Below are 17,075 nucleotides of genomic sequence, written 5' to 3'. Positions count from 1 at the left end.
TCCATGTGTTACTGGTAGTTCCTTGTGTTACTGGTCGTTCCTTGTGTTACTGGTTGTTCTCTGTGTTACTGGTTGTTCCTTGTGTTACTGCTTGTTCCTTGTGTTACTGGTTGTTCCTTGTGTTACTGGTTGTTCCTTGTGTTACTGGTGGTTCCTTGTGTTACTGGTCGTTCTCTGTGTTACTGGTCGTTCCTTGTGTTACTGGTCGTTCCTTGTGTTACTGGTTGTTCCTTGTGTTAATGGTTGTTCTCTGTGTTACTGGTTGTTCCTTGTGTTACCAGTAACACAAGTGACTGCACGTTCCCTGAGCGACCGCATGTTCCCTGAGTTACAACATGTTCCCTGAGTGACCACATGTTCCCTAAGTGACCACATGTTCCCCGAGTGACCACATGTTCCCCGAGTGACCACATGTTCCCCGAGTGACCACATGTTCCCCGAGTGACCACATGTTCCCCGAGTGACCACATGTTCCCCGAGTGACCACATGTTCTCTGAGTGACCACATGTTCCCTGAGTGACCACATGTTCCCTGAGTGACCACATGTTCCCTGAGTGACCACATGTTCCCTGAGTGACCACATGTTCCCTGAGTGAGCACATGTTCCCTGAGTGAGCACATGTTCCCTGAGTGAGCACATGTTCCCTGAGTGAGCACATGTTCCCTGAGTGATCACATGTTCCCTGAGTGACCACATGTTCCCTGAGTGACCGCATGTTCCCTGAGTGACCGCATGTTCCCTGAGTGACCGCATGTTCCCTGAGTAACCGCATGTTCCCTGAGTGACCGCATGTTCCCTGAGTGACCGCATGTTCCCTGAGTGATCGCATGTTCCCTGAGTGATCGCATGTTCCCTGAGTGACCGCATGTTCCCTGAGTGACCGCATGTTCCCTGAGTGACCGCATGTTCCCTGAGTGACCGCATGTTCCCTGAGTGACCGCATGTTCCCTGAGTGACCGCATGTTCCCTGAGTGACCGCATGTTCCCTGAGTGATCGCATGTTCCCTGAGTGACCACATGTTCCCTGAGTGACCGCATGTTCCCTGAGTGACCGCATGTTCCCTGAGTGACCGCATGTTCCCTGAGTGACCGCATGTTCCCTGAGTGACCGCATGTTCCCTGAGTGACCGCATGTTCCCTGAGTGACCGCATGTTCCCTGAGTGACCGCATGTTCCCTGAGTGACCGCATGTTCCCTGAGTGACCGCATGTTCCCTGACTGACCGCATGTTCCCTGAGTGACCACATGTTCCCTGAGTCATTATTATTTTCATCGTTAATGTTATTTTATTATGATAATTAGGTTTACAATAATAATTAAGATAATTAATATTATTATTTATGTTAATGTTTACTAATACAAATAATTCAATTAATTTCCAGTAGCACAATATTTGTCTTAAATGGCTAACAATGCACTTGACTTACTAAAACACTAACTTATATTATCTTTGACTTACAAAAACACTAATTTATATTATCTTTGACTTACTAAAACACTAACTTATATTATCTTTGACTTACAAAAACACTAATTTATATTATCTTTGACTTACTAAAACACTAACTTATATTATCTTTGACTTACAAAAACACTAACTTATATTATCTTTGACTTACTAAAACACTAATTTATATTATCTTTGACTTACTAAAACACTAACTTATATTATCTTTGACTTACTAAAACACTAACTTATATTATCTTTGACTTACTAAAACACTAACTTATATTATCTTTGACTTACTAAAACACTAACTTATATTATCTTTGACTTACAAAAACACTAACTTATATTATCTTTGACTTACAAAAACACTAACTTATATTATCTTTGACTTACAAAAACACTAACTTATATTATCTTTGACTTACTAAAACACTAACTTATATTTACAATGCCACTTACAATAACACTAACGTCCATACCATTGGTTTACTGTTATAATGAAAAACATTACCAGTGGCTTGCATTGCTACCACCACCACATACCAGTAGCTTACAATACCAATGGTATACAACACAAATGACTTGAATTACTACTACCATGCAATACAGTGCCTTACAATACCACTACCATACAATACAGTGACTTACAATACCACTACCATGCAATACAGTGACTTACAATACCAGTACCATGCAATACAGTGACTTACAATACCACTACCATACAATACAGTGCCTTACAATACCACTACCATACAATACAGTGACTTACAATACCACTACCATGCAATACAGTGACTTACAATACCACTACCATACAATACAGTGCCTTACAATACCACTACCATACAATACAGTGACTTACAATACCACTACCATGCAATACAGTGACTTACAATACCACTACCATACAATACAGTGACTTACAATACTACTACCATGCAATACAGTGACTTACAATGCTACTACCATACTATACAGTGGCTTACAATACTACTACCATACAATACAATGACTTACAATACCACTACCATACAATACAGTGACTTACAATACCACTACCATAAAATACAGTGGCTTACAATACCACTACCATACAATACAGAAGCTTACAATACGCCTACTATTCAATACAAATACCTTTCAGTACTCCTAATACCTACCTGTAATACCACTTGAATGGTATACAATACTACTTGATTGGTATACAATACTACTTGAATGGTATACAATATCACTTTGATGGTATACAATACCACTTGAATGGCACACAAAATCACTTAAATGGTATACAATTCAACTTAATACATGCATCTCTGGATTACTGAGAGATCATCACACCATTTCAGCTCCAGAAGAATGATTTCTTGGGAAAAAATATTTCTTCTATTCTATTAGTAAGATATATTTCTGATATTAATTCCTCTTTTATTTGGGGGGGGGGGGGGGGGGAGGTTATTTAGACTGTTTTAAATAGAAACATTTTCATAGCGGTTACAAAGGCCACCATGGCGTTGCTTCAGTCGTGGAAATACTTTTTTGAAAAAAAGTGAGTAAAAAAGTGTCCCATAAGAGTAAAAAGTGTCCCATAAGAGTAAAAAGTGTCCCATAAGAGTAAAAAGTGTCCCATAAGAGTAAAAAAGAGATAATTCAATTGTTTTCTATAACATTGTTTGCCAGCGAGGATGTGGACATGGCAACCCGTTCTCGTAAATTTAATAAGTCAATATTGACTTATTAAATATGTGCATAGGTGACATACTTAACATAATAGATACCCCTAAAAAGATTCATAGAAAACACCGACCTTACCTAACCTTGTTAGTATCTTAAGATAAGCATCTTATTGCTTCGTAATTACAATTATTACCTAACCTATAATAGGTATAGGCCAGCGGCAGCGGTGACGTCCTGTTATTGGACAACATTCTGTCCAGTAACTATATCGAAAAACACTCATTTTATGTGTTGTGAAACACGTAACACGTGTTTACGTTGTTCAATAATGAGAAATTCTTCAAGTTTAATGCAACAAGAAATAATTTGAGCAATTGGAAAGAACGAAAATATCTTGACTAAAATCAAGTCAAGTCAAAACTAAAATCAAAATAATTTTATGCTTTGTGCGTAAATGCTTATTCAGTGTAAATGTGTATATATTCACCTAGTTGTGTTCACCTAGTTGTGTTTGCGGGGGTTGAGCTTTGCTCTTTCGGCCCGCCTCTCAACTGTCAATCAACTGTTAACTAACTACTTTCCCCCCCACCCAGGAAGCAGCCCGTGACAGCTGACTAACTCCTAGGTACCTATTTACTGCTAGGTAACAGAGGCATTCAGGATGAAAGAAACTTTGCCTATTTGTTTTTACCTTTTGCGGGAATTGAACCCGCGCCACGGAATTACGATTGCTGCGCGCTATCCACCAGGCCACCAGGCCCCCCCCCCTGTATGTTTTATACTGTGTGTTTTTGATTTTGTGTATTTGTAGTGTAAGTGCAAGTGTTGCATTTTGTGTGAATGATGTTAAATTTATATATATTTTTCTGCGCCTTATCACAACCTGAGCTTTTTTATGAATAATTACAAATATATTTATTTCACTAGGACATATACATCCTGGTTTATCCATTTGAATAGTAAGTAGGAGGAGTTTTAATGATATTTTGACCTTGCTTGAGTAATGTGGTTACCTTGCTGATTGATATGTATTAATATATATTAACAGTACAAATAATTAAGATTTCTTGGGGTGAATGAGCTGTGTATTAATTGTATATGTTTTGCTTGTGTATTTGTGGAATTGAATAGTTGTGTATTTAATGAATATGCGCTAGTTATGTATTGTTCATATTTGGACAGTTGTGTATTGATTATACTTTGTGCAAGTTGTGTATTAATTGTGCATGTGTTGTAATTGTATTTGTGTGAATTGTGTATTTACGCTAGTTGCGTATTTACATATTTGGGCTAGTTATGTATTATATGTATTTTGTACTGGATATTTGATTGTATTTATGCAAGTTGTGTAATAATAATTATTATTATGTATGATGTATAATATTTGTGAAAGTTATGAATTAATTGCGTATGTTGTGTAATTGTATATGGACGAATTGTGTATTTACACCTGTTGTGCATTGATTGTCATTGCGCAAGTTATATAATTATATATAATTTGCTTTTATTAATGGTGCAAAGATGTGTAATAATTACATAAATTTGTGTAATAATTGTGTATGTTTTATAACAGTTTTTGTGCTAATAGTGGAACTGGTGCAACTTTATTTTTGTGTGGAAATTGTGTATTTGTGTAAGTTCTGTATATGCAATCTGAAAAAATAGATCTTCATGTGCAAGTGTGAAAGTGTATTTTGGTTTATGAGACAATGTGTGTGAGTATTTTGTGAACATTATGTTTGAGAAATTGTGTAATTTTAGTGAAAGTGCATTTTGATTGTGTAAATGTATAAGCAATTTGCTCTATTTGTGCAAAATAAAATACTTTGGGCAAATGTCATACTTTGAGTGTACATCCGATATTTGTGTAAATGTTATATTTTTGTGTACAACTGACATATTTTGTATGTAAATGTCATATTTTGTATATAAATGTCATATTTTGTATGTGAATGTCATATTTTGCATTTAAATGTCATATTTTGTGTGTAAATGCTGTATTTTCTGTGTATGGCATAAATTACATCTGATTAATGGGGAAATGGTAGCAAAACCTTAGCTGTTCTCTATGAATGTATGGGTTGTGAAGTGTGTGTAGGTGTGTATGCTGGTATTTGTGACTGTTGGTTTAGAAACAAGTTAGCTGATTTGTGTAGCAAGACTAGGAGTGTTGAGGTGTAGAAATGATTAGCGTATGAATATAGTGGCTAGCATCCAGCTGAGTTGCTAGATGGATGAGTCGCGGGGCGACATTTGGATACCTATTTGACGGATGTGAAGACAGTTGACTAACCTATGAACACAGCCACTAATCCGTTGAGCTGCCAGATGTGCGGTAACTACTTGTGGACAATATCTACCTACAGCACACAGAAATCACAATTGCGTGATGCATCAAATGAACAAATCCACAAGGGCCGTGACGAGGATTCGAACCTGCGTCCGAGAGCATTCCCAGACGCTGCTCAGTCGATTAAGGCAGCGTCTGGGATGCTCTCGGACGCAGGTTCGAATCCTCGTCACTGCCCTTGTGGATTTGTTCATCTACCTACAGCGTTTCATAATTGCCGTTGTGTAAAAAACTAGAATGTGTGCTATATATTATAAACTATTATTGTAAACTAATATTGGAAGTGGGGTCCCTTGATTGTTTTAAGCGCAGGTTGGACATATATATGAATGAGACTAGGTGATTATAAATAGGAACTGCCTCGTATGGGCTAATAGACCTTCTGCAGTTACCTTTATTCTTATGTTCAGCTCACCTGCTATACTGCCAGACGTACGATTCACCTCAAATTACGGTACGACATTTGGGTTGCTATTATAGTTTTGAAGTCCTCACTACATAATGAATGATGACCGTTGTGGATGACTAAAATGTTTATTCTCAAACCTGTGATTAGGTTAGGTTAGGCTAGGTTAGGCTAGGCGGGGGATGGTTACTCCAGCCATTTTTGAATAATAACATTAACTATAAACTACATAGATATGCATCATGCTAGGGCCCTCATTGCTCATCTGGTGACGTCATACACAGTTGAACAGTCAGGTTGTATTGGCGCCTTAACACCTATTTGTTAATGGGAGCTAATACTCTATCCCTATACTGAGGCGAGGACAATTTTCTTAACAGAAGGAGGATGGTAGGAAAAGAAGTGAATATACATGCCACTATGCATGGGTTTACGGTAGACAGAGAAAGAGAACCCAGACACAGAGCTGTGAACATGAACATCAAGAAAAGGAAGGAGGGAATTAGATTCCCACTCAACTTTGAAATGGATAGAAGGAGCCAGATTGTTAAGAGAGGCGAGGAAAGGCTGGAAAAGATTAAGGTCATGAGGCCATAAAGCAAAAATGTCATCAACATATCGAAGCCAGAGAGAGGGACGAGTATCAATAGAAGGAAGAAGAACAGTTTCGAAGTATTCCATGTAGAAATTAGCAAGAACAGGGGAGAGAGGGGAACCCATAGCGACACCGAAAGTTTGAGTGTAATATTTACCGTTGAAAGAGAAAGAGTTAGATTCAACACAGAGTCTAATGAGATCGTAAACCCATGCATAGTGGTGTGTACATTCACTTCTTTTCCTACCATCCTCCTTCTGTTAAGAAAAGTGTCCTCGTCTCTCTCTTCCTCCGCGCTCTACGCATCAGCGACCCTCAGTTTCTTGATTCTGAAATTGCCTTTATCTACAAATCATTCTCTCGCCTTGGTTATCCTTTGCATTTCATCAACTGTGCCTACTCTCAAGCTAAACGAAATTTCTTTCATCCTAAACCTGCTTCTAACACTAGTAGTACTGTACTATGCTGTCGGAAAATCCGACACCATTTAATATCATACAGATAATAGCTGTATTGTATAAACAAGTTACCCATAGAAAACGTAACTTGTAGTGGAATTACCATCTAAAGAAAACGGGATATCATCACCACATACCATTATAATTCACCAGCTATTCTGCTGGGAATTATTCTTAAATACATTAGTCTTTGGACTTTACCATCATAAAAACATCTTATATAAATTAACTTAATTATCAATATTAAAGTAGAGTAAATGTGACCCTTCTATCACTTTCTGAAATCTGGACAAAGTAGGCCAGGCGTCAGGGAGGAAGGAGGGAGCCATTGTTGTGTCACCTCCGAGACGTGTGGAGCAAATTCGGCTCCTATCATTCTGGACAATGTCGGCCAGTAACGTCAATAGTATGGAGTGTTAAACAGCCATTGTTTATATTGAGACCAGAGGCTCACGGGAGCAAATTCGGCTCCTGTTAAATTTACTTGGACGTAGTGTTATGGAAACCAAAGGTGTACCATTGTCAACACGCTGTCTACAAATTCAAGTTAAGTGTCTATCCGAAACCCGTTTATCATTCATTTATGGCCATTAATGTCAGGATATAGGGTGAGGCGGTTAGATCACGTGGAAGCCTCAAACTAAAGGTCAAGACGAGGAAGCAAGATTTGTGCACCAGTTACTGGGTGATATGGAAGCTACCTCAAAGAGGATAATTTGGTGTCTACACCCTAGTTATACCTGGTGGACTAGCCTGCTGTACTATAAGATAAGGAACCTCTTCAATGTTTAATAATGTGTAGTTAATACTGTAGTTTGATTGGCTGCATATATAAAAACTAATAAACCCCCCCTAATGTGTAGAGGATCGATTTGTGAGATTATGAGATTATTGCAGAAATACAGTCCACTTATCATTATACAAATTGCTATCGAAGTATATAAATTAACGTAAATATAAATTCATATAAATTAAATAAATATAAATCTCACAGGTCGGTTCCCACATATGCCATCCCTTCATATCTGAACTCAAAACTTTTACCAATACCTTTCGTCCTCTTGACATTAAACTCGCCTTTCGTCAAACAAACACACTTCGTAGTAATCTAGTTCACACTGCTCCTCCTGCTTCTAATGCTGCTGGTGTCTACTCTATTTCCTGTTCATCTTGTCCTCTCCAATACTTTGGCGAAACTGGCCGTACACTGAATGACAGACTTAAAGAACACAAGAGAAGTGTTAAGTTTGCAGACACTAACAATGCTCTCTTCTGCCATGTGAGAGATTCTAATCATCCCATTGATTGGTCTTCCTCCAAAATAATCTTTCCTGCCTCTACTCTACACAGACGCCGTCTTGTAGAATCGGCTCTTATACACAATGTACCCAACATGAACTTGAGTCCTGGCTTTGTTGCCGTGGACTCTTCCCTTTCACAGTATATACTCAAATGCTCTAAACTTTCTAACAAACGTGACTTAACATAAGCTTACCCCTTCCATTTATCTTTCTTTTTCCTTTTCTTTCTCTCTTCTCCCCTTTTTCTGTTCATTGTCTTCTGCTACGCTCCCTTGCTATCCTCTTCTTTTTCCTATTACTATCTCCTTCTCATTCGGTGGTTATAATGGGAGCTGCCTCGTATGGGCCAATTGGCCCTCTGCAGTTCTCATTATTACTACTATCCCCTGCACCTTACTTTGCTCCTCATCTCTCTTTCCTATTTATTGCCTGTCTCTACTTCCTCTTCACAATCGACTTGAGAATGGTCCAGGACGGACCGAAACGTCGTCGTCCCTTCAATTTCTAGTGTGTGGTCTGGTCAACATACTTCAGCCACGTTATTGTGACTCATCGCCTGCATATTAATAGCCTATTAAACATATCAACACGAGACAGAACACGAAACAATGGGTATCAACTGGATAAGTTTTAGATGTAGGAAAAAGACCAGTAGTAGGGAGTAAGAGCCACAGACGATATTTTTTTTTTTGGGAGAGGACCCCTGTGGACTGTAAGAGCCACAGAAATGCATAAGTGACCATTTGAGAAATTAACTAATGAAATGAGTAAATGAATATGAGACACTGATTGACGAAACACAAAAGACAAGAAGGAATACTTATGTAAGTTAGAGCATGTCTGGTTGGACTAGATAAGTTAGGATACAACAGTTTGGGAATGTAAGATTAAGTTAGGTAAGACAAGTTAGGTTAGGATAGGATAGGTAAGACAAGTTATATAAGTTAGGTAAGGTAAGTTAGGTTAAGTTAGGTAAGTTAGGTTAAGTTATGTAAGTTAGGTTAAGCAGGTTAAGTTATGTAAGTTAGGTTAAGTTATGTAAGTTAGGTAAGATAGGTAAGGTAAGGTAACATAGGTAAAGTTAGGTTAGGTTAGGTAAGATAGGTTAAGCAGGTTAAGATAGGTAAGTTAGGTAAGATAGGTAAAGTTAGGTAAGATAGGTAAGGTAAAGTAAGTTAGGTTAGGATAGGTAAAGTTAGGTTATGCAGGTTAAGTTAGGTAAGATAGGTAAAGTTAGGTAAGATAGGTAAAGTAAGGTAAGGTAAGTTAGGTTAGGATAGGTAAAGTTAGGTTATGCAGGTTAAGTTAGGTAAGATAGGTAAAGTTAGGTAAGATAGGTAAAGTAAGGTAAGGTAAGTTAGGTTAGGATAGGTAAAGTTAGGTTATACAGGTTAAGTTAGGTAAGATAGGTAAAGTTAGGTAAGATAGGTAAGGTAAGGTAAGTTAAGTTAGGATAGTTCAGAGAACAGTTTTAGGGTAAAGTGACTGCGAAAATATATTTTAACAAGTGCAGGCTTGGTATGAAAAGCTGAACTAGTTACATTTTGGAGAGAAAATTTTATGACTGAAGATGTCTTAAAGAATAACATGATGGAAGAAGGAGAGTTTCTTTGATGAATGAAGGTGTCTTAGAGAACAACTTTTGGAGAACGAAGATGAATTAGAGATCGCTTTGGTGACTCTGAGAATAACTCTGGTCAACGAATATGGATTGGAAAGTTTCTCTAATGAACGAAGGTGACTTAGAGATTAACTTTTATGATTTAGAGAACATCTTTGATGTCTTAGATAGCAACATTGATGTTTTAGAGAACAACTTTTGATGACTCTGAGAATAACTTTGATGAGTTTGAGAATGACTTCTGAGAACATGAGTAGTATTTTGTTAGCTCTGAGAATAACTTTTATAACATAGAAATTAACTTTAATGAACAAAAGTGAGTTACAGAATAACTTTGATGACTCTGTGAATAACTTTGATGACTTTGAGAATGTCTTTGAGAACATGAGTAGTATTTTGTTAGCTCAGAGAATAACTTTGCTGTCTTAGAGAATAACTTTCAGGACTTAGAGAATATCTTTGATGAACGGAAAGTTACTTAGAGAATAACATTTCATGACTGAGAAAAACTTTATGAATGAAGATGTCTGAGATTAACTTTGATAGCTCAGAATAACTTTTGTGGACATGAGAATATCTTTGGATAACTCTGAGAATAACTTTGATGTCTTTGAAACAACTTTGACGAACGAGAGTGAGTTAGAGATTACCTTTGTTAACTCTAAGATTAACTTTACATGTCTCTGAGACAAACTTTTATAACATAGAAATTAACTTTAATGACCAAAAGTGAGTTAGAGATTACATTTGATAACTCTAAGATTAACTTTAGATGTCTCTGAGAATAACTTTTATGAACGAAGATGTTTTGGAAAGTTTCTCTGAAGAACGAAGGTGACTCTGAGAATAACTTTTATGTCTTAGAGAAGAACATTGATGGTTTAGAGAGAATATCTTTGATGAAAAATGATGTCTTGGATTAACTTTGACGACTCTGTGAATAACTTTTGTGGACATGAGAATATCTTTGGATAACTCTGAGATTAACTTTGATGTCTTTGAAACAACTTTGATGAATTGGAGAATGTCTTTGAGAACATGAGTAGTATTTTGTTAGCTCAGAGAATAACTTTTTGATGACATAGAGAATAACTTTTTATGTCTTAGAGAAGAACATTGATGGTTTAGAGAGAATATCTTTGATGAAAGATGATGTCTTGGATTAACTTTGACGTCTCTTGGAATAACTTTGATGACTGAGAATAACTTTTGATAGCTCTTAGAGAATAACTTTTATGAACGGAGATGTTTGAGATTAACTTTGATAGCTCAGAATAACTTTTGTGGACATGAGAATATCTTTGGATAACTCTGAGATTACCTTTGTTAACTCTGAGATTAACTTTGATGAACGAGAAAATACTTTTTGATGACATCGAGAATAATTTTGATAGCTCTGAGAATGACTTTTATGCCTCTGAGAATGACTTTTATGCCTCTGAGAATAACTTTGAGGATGCAAGTAAATTTTGAGTGTTTGAGAGTGTCTTTGATATCTCGAAGAGTCTCATTGAAGTCTTAAAGGATGTCTTTGATGTCTCAAAGGATGTCTTTGATGTCTCAAAGGATGTCTTTGAGTGCAACTTTGATGTCTTTGAGTAAGTCCTTGATGTCTCGAAGAGTGTCTTTGACTATATTTCTTACTTAACGACATATAATTTTAGTTAGGAACAACGATGAATATGACTATTCTAGCGAAGTGAAAGGTTACTTTAGTTAAGAACAGTGTTGGAAAGAGGCTACACCTGACTATTTTAAATGAGAGAAGTGATATTTCAGGTAAGAAATGACAAGGAAACATGATGAAGTAACTATTTTTTAGTTGACTGATGAATACTTTAGTTAAGGAAAATGACAAAACATGACGAGGGAGACTATTTTTTGTGCTCCCCAAAGTATAATGTCAGTTAAGAACAGCGATGAAAGATATCTTTGGTTATTTTTTCTTACTTGACAAAACATAATTTTAGTTAAGCAAAAAGACAAAACATGATGAACATGGCTTTTTCTGTTGATTGATGGATAATTTTAGTTATGAAATGACAATGAAACATGAAGAACACGGTTATTTTCTGATGACTGGGGAATAAGTTTAGTTAAGAAATGATGAAAGTTATTATTTTTAGTTGATTGACGATGGATAAAAGCTAGTTATGAACAGTTTTGGAAAGTTTCCTTTGACAATTTTTTCTTACTTGATGAAACATAGCGGCTGTTAAGAAAGTGCTGAAAGAAGTTTCCTTTGACAATTTTTAGCTAAGAGAAAGGTTGTTTTAGTTAAGAACAGTGTTGAACGAGGCTATTTCTGACTATTTTTAGTTGACTGGATAATAAGTTTAGTTGAGAAATGACGAAAGTGACTATGTTTTTAGTTGATTGGCGAAAGATTTTTAGTTAAGAAGTTACAAGAAAGGTTTGTCTTTGTAAATTTGGAACTGAATAAAGTGTAGATTTGTTTAAGAACATGGCTGGTAGAACTATTAAGTTGACTACGAGAATTACTTTGACATAGTTTTGAAAATAAAACTTGGTGACTAAAATTGTTGAGGGAACTGTAATGCAGTATAATATTATTTGACAAAGAACTAGTTAGTGAATGGAAGAAACAAAGAACATAAAAAATTGAGGTTAAGTAAGGGAATGAACACAGTGAACATACGGTGAACACAGAAAACATGTAAGAAAAAGTTGATGAATAGAGTGAACATGCAGGGAATATGAACTTGTAGAGGAACATGAATATTGACAAAGAACACAAAAATATGGAAGTTAGCATGAATATTGAGTATAAAAGTTGTAAAGAGAACATGTGATGAACATGAAAACATGGAAAATATGACTAGAATTTGTAGAGAACATAATGAGACTAAGAGAAAGATTACAGAAAAAATGGAGATACTTGTGAAAATATGAACTGAATGGGACTGTGAACATTTGTAGAACATGTGATGAACATGAAAACATAGAAAATATGACTAGAATTTGTAGAGAACATAATGAGACTAAGAGAAAGATTACAGAAAAAATGGAGATACTTGTGAAAATATGAACTGAATGGGACTGTGAACATTTATAGAACATGTGATGAACATGAAAACATAGAAAATATGACTAGAATTTGTAGAGAACATAATGAGACTAAGAGAAAAATTACAGAAAAATGGAGATACTTGTGAAAATATGAACTGAGCATGCTGTGAACATTTGTAGAACATGGAATGAACATGGATGAGAATACGAAGAACACAGCTGAATATAGAGAAAAATATGCAAATACAGTACGATTATTGAAGGTTTGGATAAGTTGGGGATGAGAAGGTAAGGGAGGGAAAGGGTAAGGTGAGATGAGATGAGATGGAGGAAGGTGGGGACGAGAGCTGGAGCTCAGTAACTGACTTGATCTTATTTACTAACTTTGAAGTATGTCTGCTTTTAATTTTCGGGAAATTGATGGGTTATTTACAAAGATACGAAGGAGAACTAAGGCGGGGACGAGAGCTGGAGCTCGATAACTGTTTTGATCTTATTTACGGTGCCTGAAAATACAGAGGGTAAAAAATTTGAGGGGAATTGATCTGTTACTAACGATCTTAGTACAAAGAACTAATGTGGAGGACGAGAGCTGGAGCTCGGTAATGGACTTGATCTTATTTAAGGTGCCTGAAATACAGAGGGTAAAAATTTCAGGGAAATTGGACTGTTACTAACGATCTTGTATAAACGAACTAAGGTGGGGGAAGAGAGAGCTGGAGCTCAGTAACTGTTTTGATCTTATTTAATAACTTTGAAGTATGTCTGCTTTTAATTTTAGGGAAATTGATGGGTTATTTACAAAGATACGAAGGAGAACTAAGGCGGGGACGAGAGCTGGAGCTCGATAACTGACTTGATTTTATTTACTAACTTTGAAGTATGCCTGCTTTTAATTTTTGGGAAATTGATGGGTTATTTACAAAGATACGAAGGAGAACTAAGGCGGGGACGAGAGCTGGAGTTCAGTAACTGACTTGATCTTATTTACGGTGTATGAAATACAGAGGGTAAAAATTTCAGGGAAATTGGACTGTTACTAACGATCTTGTATAAACGAACTAAGGTGGGGGACAAGCGCTGGAGCTTGGTAACTAAATTACTGTATTGAACTACGTTTGAAATATGATTATTTTTAAATTTTAGAGGGATTGGAATGATAGTATTCATTATACGACAGGGGACTAAGGCGGGGAACGTGAGCTAGAACATGCTTACTAACACGATTTATTTGTGTAAAACTGACTTGCTTAATGAAAAGGAGAAAACATACGATGTTGGAAAATAGTTGAACTGAACTGAATGAAAGGAGAGAGAGAGGAGGGACGGTCCAGATATTATGGAGAAGAAGGAGAGAGAGAGAGGAGGGACGGTCCAGATATTATGGAGAAGATAAGATATGATAAGAGGAGACTGGCTGGCCGGGCGTAAGGTAAATAAAGGTGACGCGAGAGATTGCGAGGTAAGGGGGGGAGGGAGGGGGGTGTGATGTACGAGCCCCTGAAAACCCTGACTTATACAGATAACTTTCTAAATTTATATGAATAACTAAGGCTTACATAGACGATTTTGTAAGTTGAAAACATGTAAAATATGTCCGTAGAGTTCTCCTGGAAACCCTAAAGAGCTACACACGATATTTGAATTTCTCCTATAAGGCCTTAACAAACTTCAAAGTGTCGGAAATTATTTTTCTCATAAGAACTTTAACAAACTCGTATGACATTATTTTTCATTATAAGAATTCCCTAATTCCAAATCTGTGACTGCACAAATTCACCTGAAAACCCCGAAGATCCACAGACGATATTTCCCCCCCCAAAAAAATATCGTCTGTGGCTCTTACAGTCCACAGGGGTCCTCTCCCAAAAAAAAAATATCGTCTGTGGCTCTTACTCCCTACTACTAAGACCTGGGTAAATACTAGGGTGAACCCTGAGATACATGTTAGTTCAGGCTCTGTGTTACTCCCCTTTGTTTCATATGAATGGATTTCATTTATTCCTATGCTTAAATAAACGATCCTTGGCCGGCCACTAAATATATAACTTACAGATAAGTTAGGGCAATAACTGAGACTAGATCCTTGGCCGGCCACTAAATATATACCATCCAGATAAGTTAGGGCAATAACTGAGACTAGAGAGCAACTCTGACAACGGTTCCTGGACAGAAGCAAAATCTCGCCGCGGTAACAACAAATGATGGAGACCCGTCACTCTCAGGTACCGTCACTCACAGGTACCGTCACTCTCAGGTACCGTCACTCTCAGGTACCCGTCACTCTCAGGTACCGTCACTCTCAGGTACCGTCACTCTCAGGTACCGTCACTCTCAGGTACCGTCACTCTCAGGTACCGTCACTCTCAGGTACCGTCACTCTCAGGTACCCGTCACTCTCAGGTACCGTCACTCTCAGGTACCGTCACTCTCAGGTACCCGTCACTCTCAGGTACCGTCACTCTCAGGTACCGTCACTCTCAGGTACCGTCACTCTCAGGTACCGTCACTCTCAGGTACCCGTCACTCTCAGGTACCGTCACTCTCAGGTATCGTCACTCTCAGGTACCCGTCACTCTCAGGTACCGTCACTTTCAGGGACCCGTCACTTTCAGGTACCCGTCACTCTCAGGTACTGTCACTCTCAGGTACCCGTCACTCTCAGGTACCGTCACTCTCAGGTACCGTCACTTTCAGGTACTCGTCGCTCACAGGTACAGTCACTCTCAGGTACCGTCACCCTCAGGTACCGTCTCTCTTAGGTACCCGTCGCTCTCAGGCACCGTCACTCTCAGGTACACGTCACTCTCAGGTACCTGTCACTCTCACGTACTGTCACTCTCAGGTATCGTCACTCTCAGGTACCCGTCACTCTCAGGTACCCGTCACTCTCAGGTACTGTCACTCTCAGGTACCGTCACTCTCAGGTACCGTCACTCTCAGGTACCGTAACTTTCAGGTACCCGTCACTTTCAGGTACCTGTCACTCACAGGTACAGTCACTCTCAGGTACCTGTCACTCTCAGGTACCATCACTCACAGGTACCATCACTCACAGGTACTGTCACTCTCAGGTACCGTCACTCCCAGGTTCCGTCACTCTCAGGTACCGTTACTCTCAGGTAGCGTCACTCACAGGTACCGTCACTCTCAGGTATCGTCACTCTCAGGTACCCGTCACTCTCAGGTACCGTCACTCTCAGGTACCGTCACTCTCAGGTACCGTCGATCTCAGGTATCTTCACTCTCAGGTACCCGTCACTCTCAGGTACCCGTCACTCACAGGTACCTGTCACTCTCAGGTACCCGTCACTCTCAGGTACCGTCACTCTCAGGTACCGTCACTCCTAGGTATCGTCACTCTCAGGTACCCGTCACTCTCAGGTACCCATCACTCTCAGGTACCGTTACTCTCAGGAACCGTCACGTGACCCTCAGGTACCCGCACTCTCAGGTACCCGTCACTCTCAGGTACCCGTCACTCACAGGTACCGTCACTCTCAGGTACCCGTCACTCACAGGTACCGTCACTCTCAGGTACCCGTCACTCACAGGTACCTTTCACTCTCAGGTACCGTCACTCTCAGGTACCGTCACTCTCAAGTACCGTCACTCTCAGGTACCATCACTCATATATACCGTCACTCTCAGGTACCCTCACTCTCAGGTACCCGTCACTCTCAGGTACTGTCACTCTCAGGTACTGTCACTCTCAGGTACCGTCACTCTCAAGTACCGTCACTCACAGGTGGACAGTGTCGTCCCACGCGTGTGATAAACCAATCACATGTTGTCTGAAATATTTAGCAATTTAGTACTTGGAAAACGTATTGGAAATGTTGCAACAGAGGTAAACTTTGTGTTTATATAAATGAAATGCTTGAAAATCCAAGTTGATCTCAAATTATTTTTGTTTTCACGAGTTTACCAACAACTGAAATTAAAAGAATTGGTCGATAATAAAAATTGTCTTTAAGTTTAGGGGAACATTTGTAAATTCTCAGTCTTGTAAATTAGATTTTGTTAATTTAAATAAAAACGTATACGCGATAATTCTTTAGTATTCTTGAGGAGTATTGAATAATAATGGTGAGGATTGGGTTGTGGTGTTGATGTTGGTCGCCTGTGTAGTGGTTGTGGTGTTGATGTTGGTCGCCTGTGTAGTGGTTGTGGTGTTGATGTTGG

The 17,075-nt window shown here is 38.3% G+C and overlaps 1 protein-coding gene across 1 annotated transcript; it reads right to left on the bottom strand.

The window, feature by feature from the left end:
• Window positions 1-255: 255 nt before the first annotated feature.
• Window positions 256-1,230, bottom strand: LOC138356950 (uncharacterized). Its single transcript, XM_069313485.1, has one exon. The coding sequence runs from the start codon at window positions 1,228-1,230 to the stop codon at window positions 256-258; it is 975 nt and encodes a 324-aa protein (XP_069169586.1).
• Between the last annotated feature and the right edge of the window lie 15,845 nt (window positions 1,231-17,075).

The sequence above is a fragment of the Procambarus clarkii genome, chromosome 75 (genome assembly GCF_040958095.1).
Source record: "Procambarus clarkii isolate CNS0578487 chromosome 75, FALCON_Pclarkii_2.0, whole genome shotgun sequence".
Lineage (NCBI taxonomy): Eukaryota > Metazoa > Arthropoda > Malacostraca > Decapoda > Cambaridae > Procambarus > Procambarus clarkii.
Note: the sequence above shows the minus strand (reverse complement) of the source record. Positions and strands in the feature narration are given on the sequence as shown.

Coding starts and splice junctions, on each gene's coding strand:
- LOC138356950 (XM_069313485.1), bottom strand. CDS start 1,230: ATGCGGTCAGTCAGGGAACATGCGGTCACTCAGGGAACATGCGGTCAC.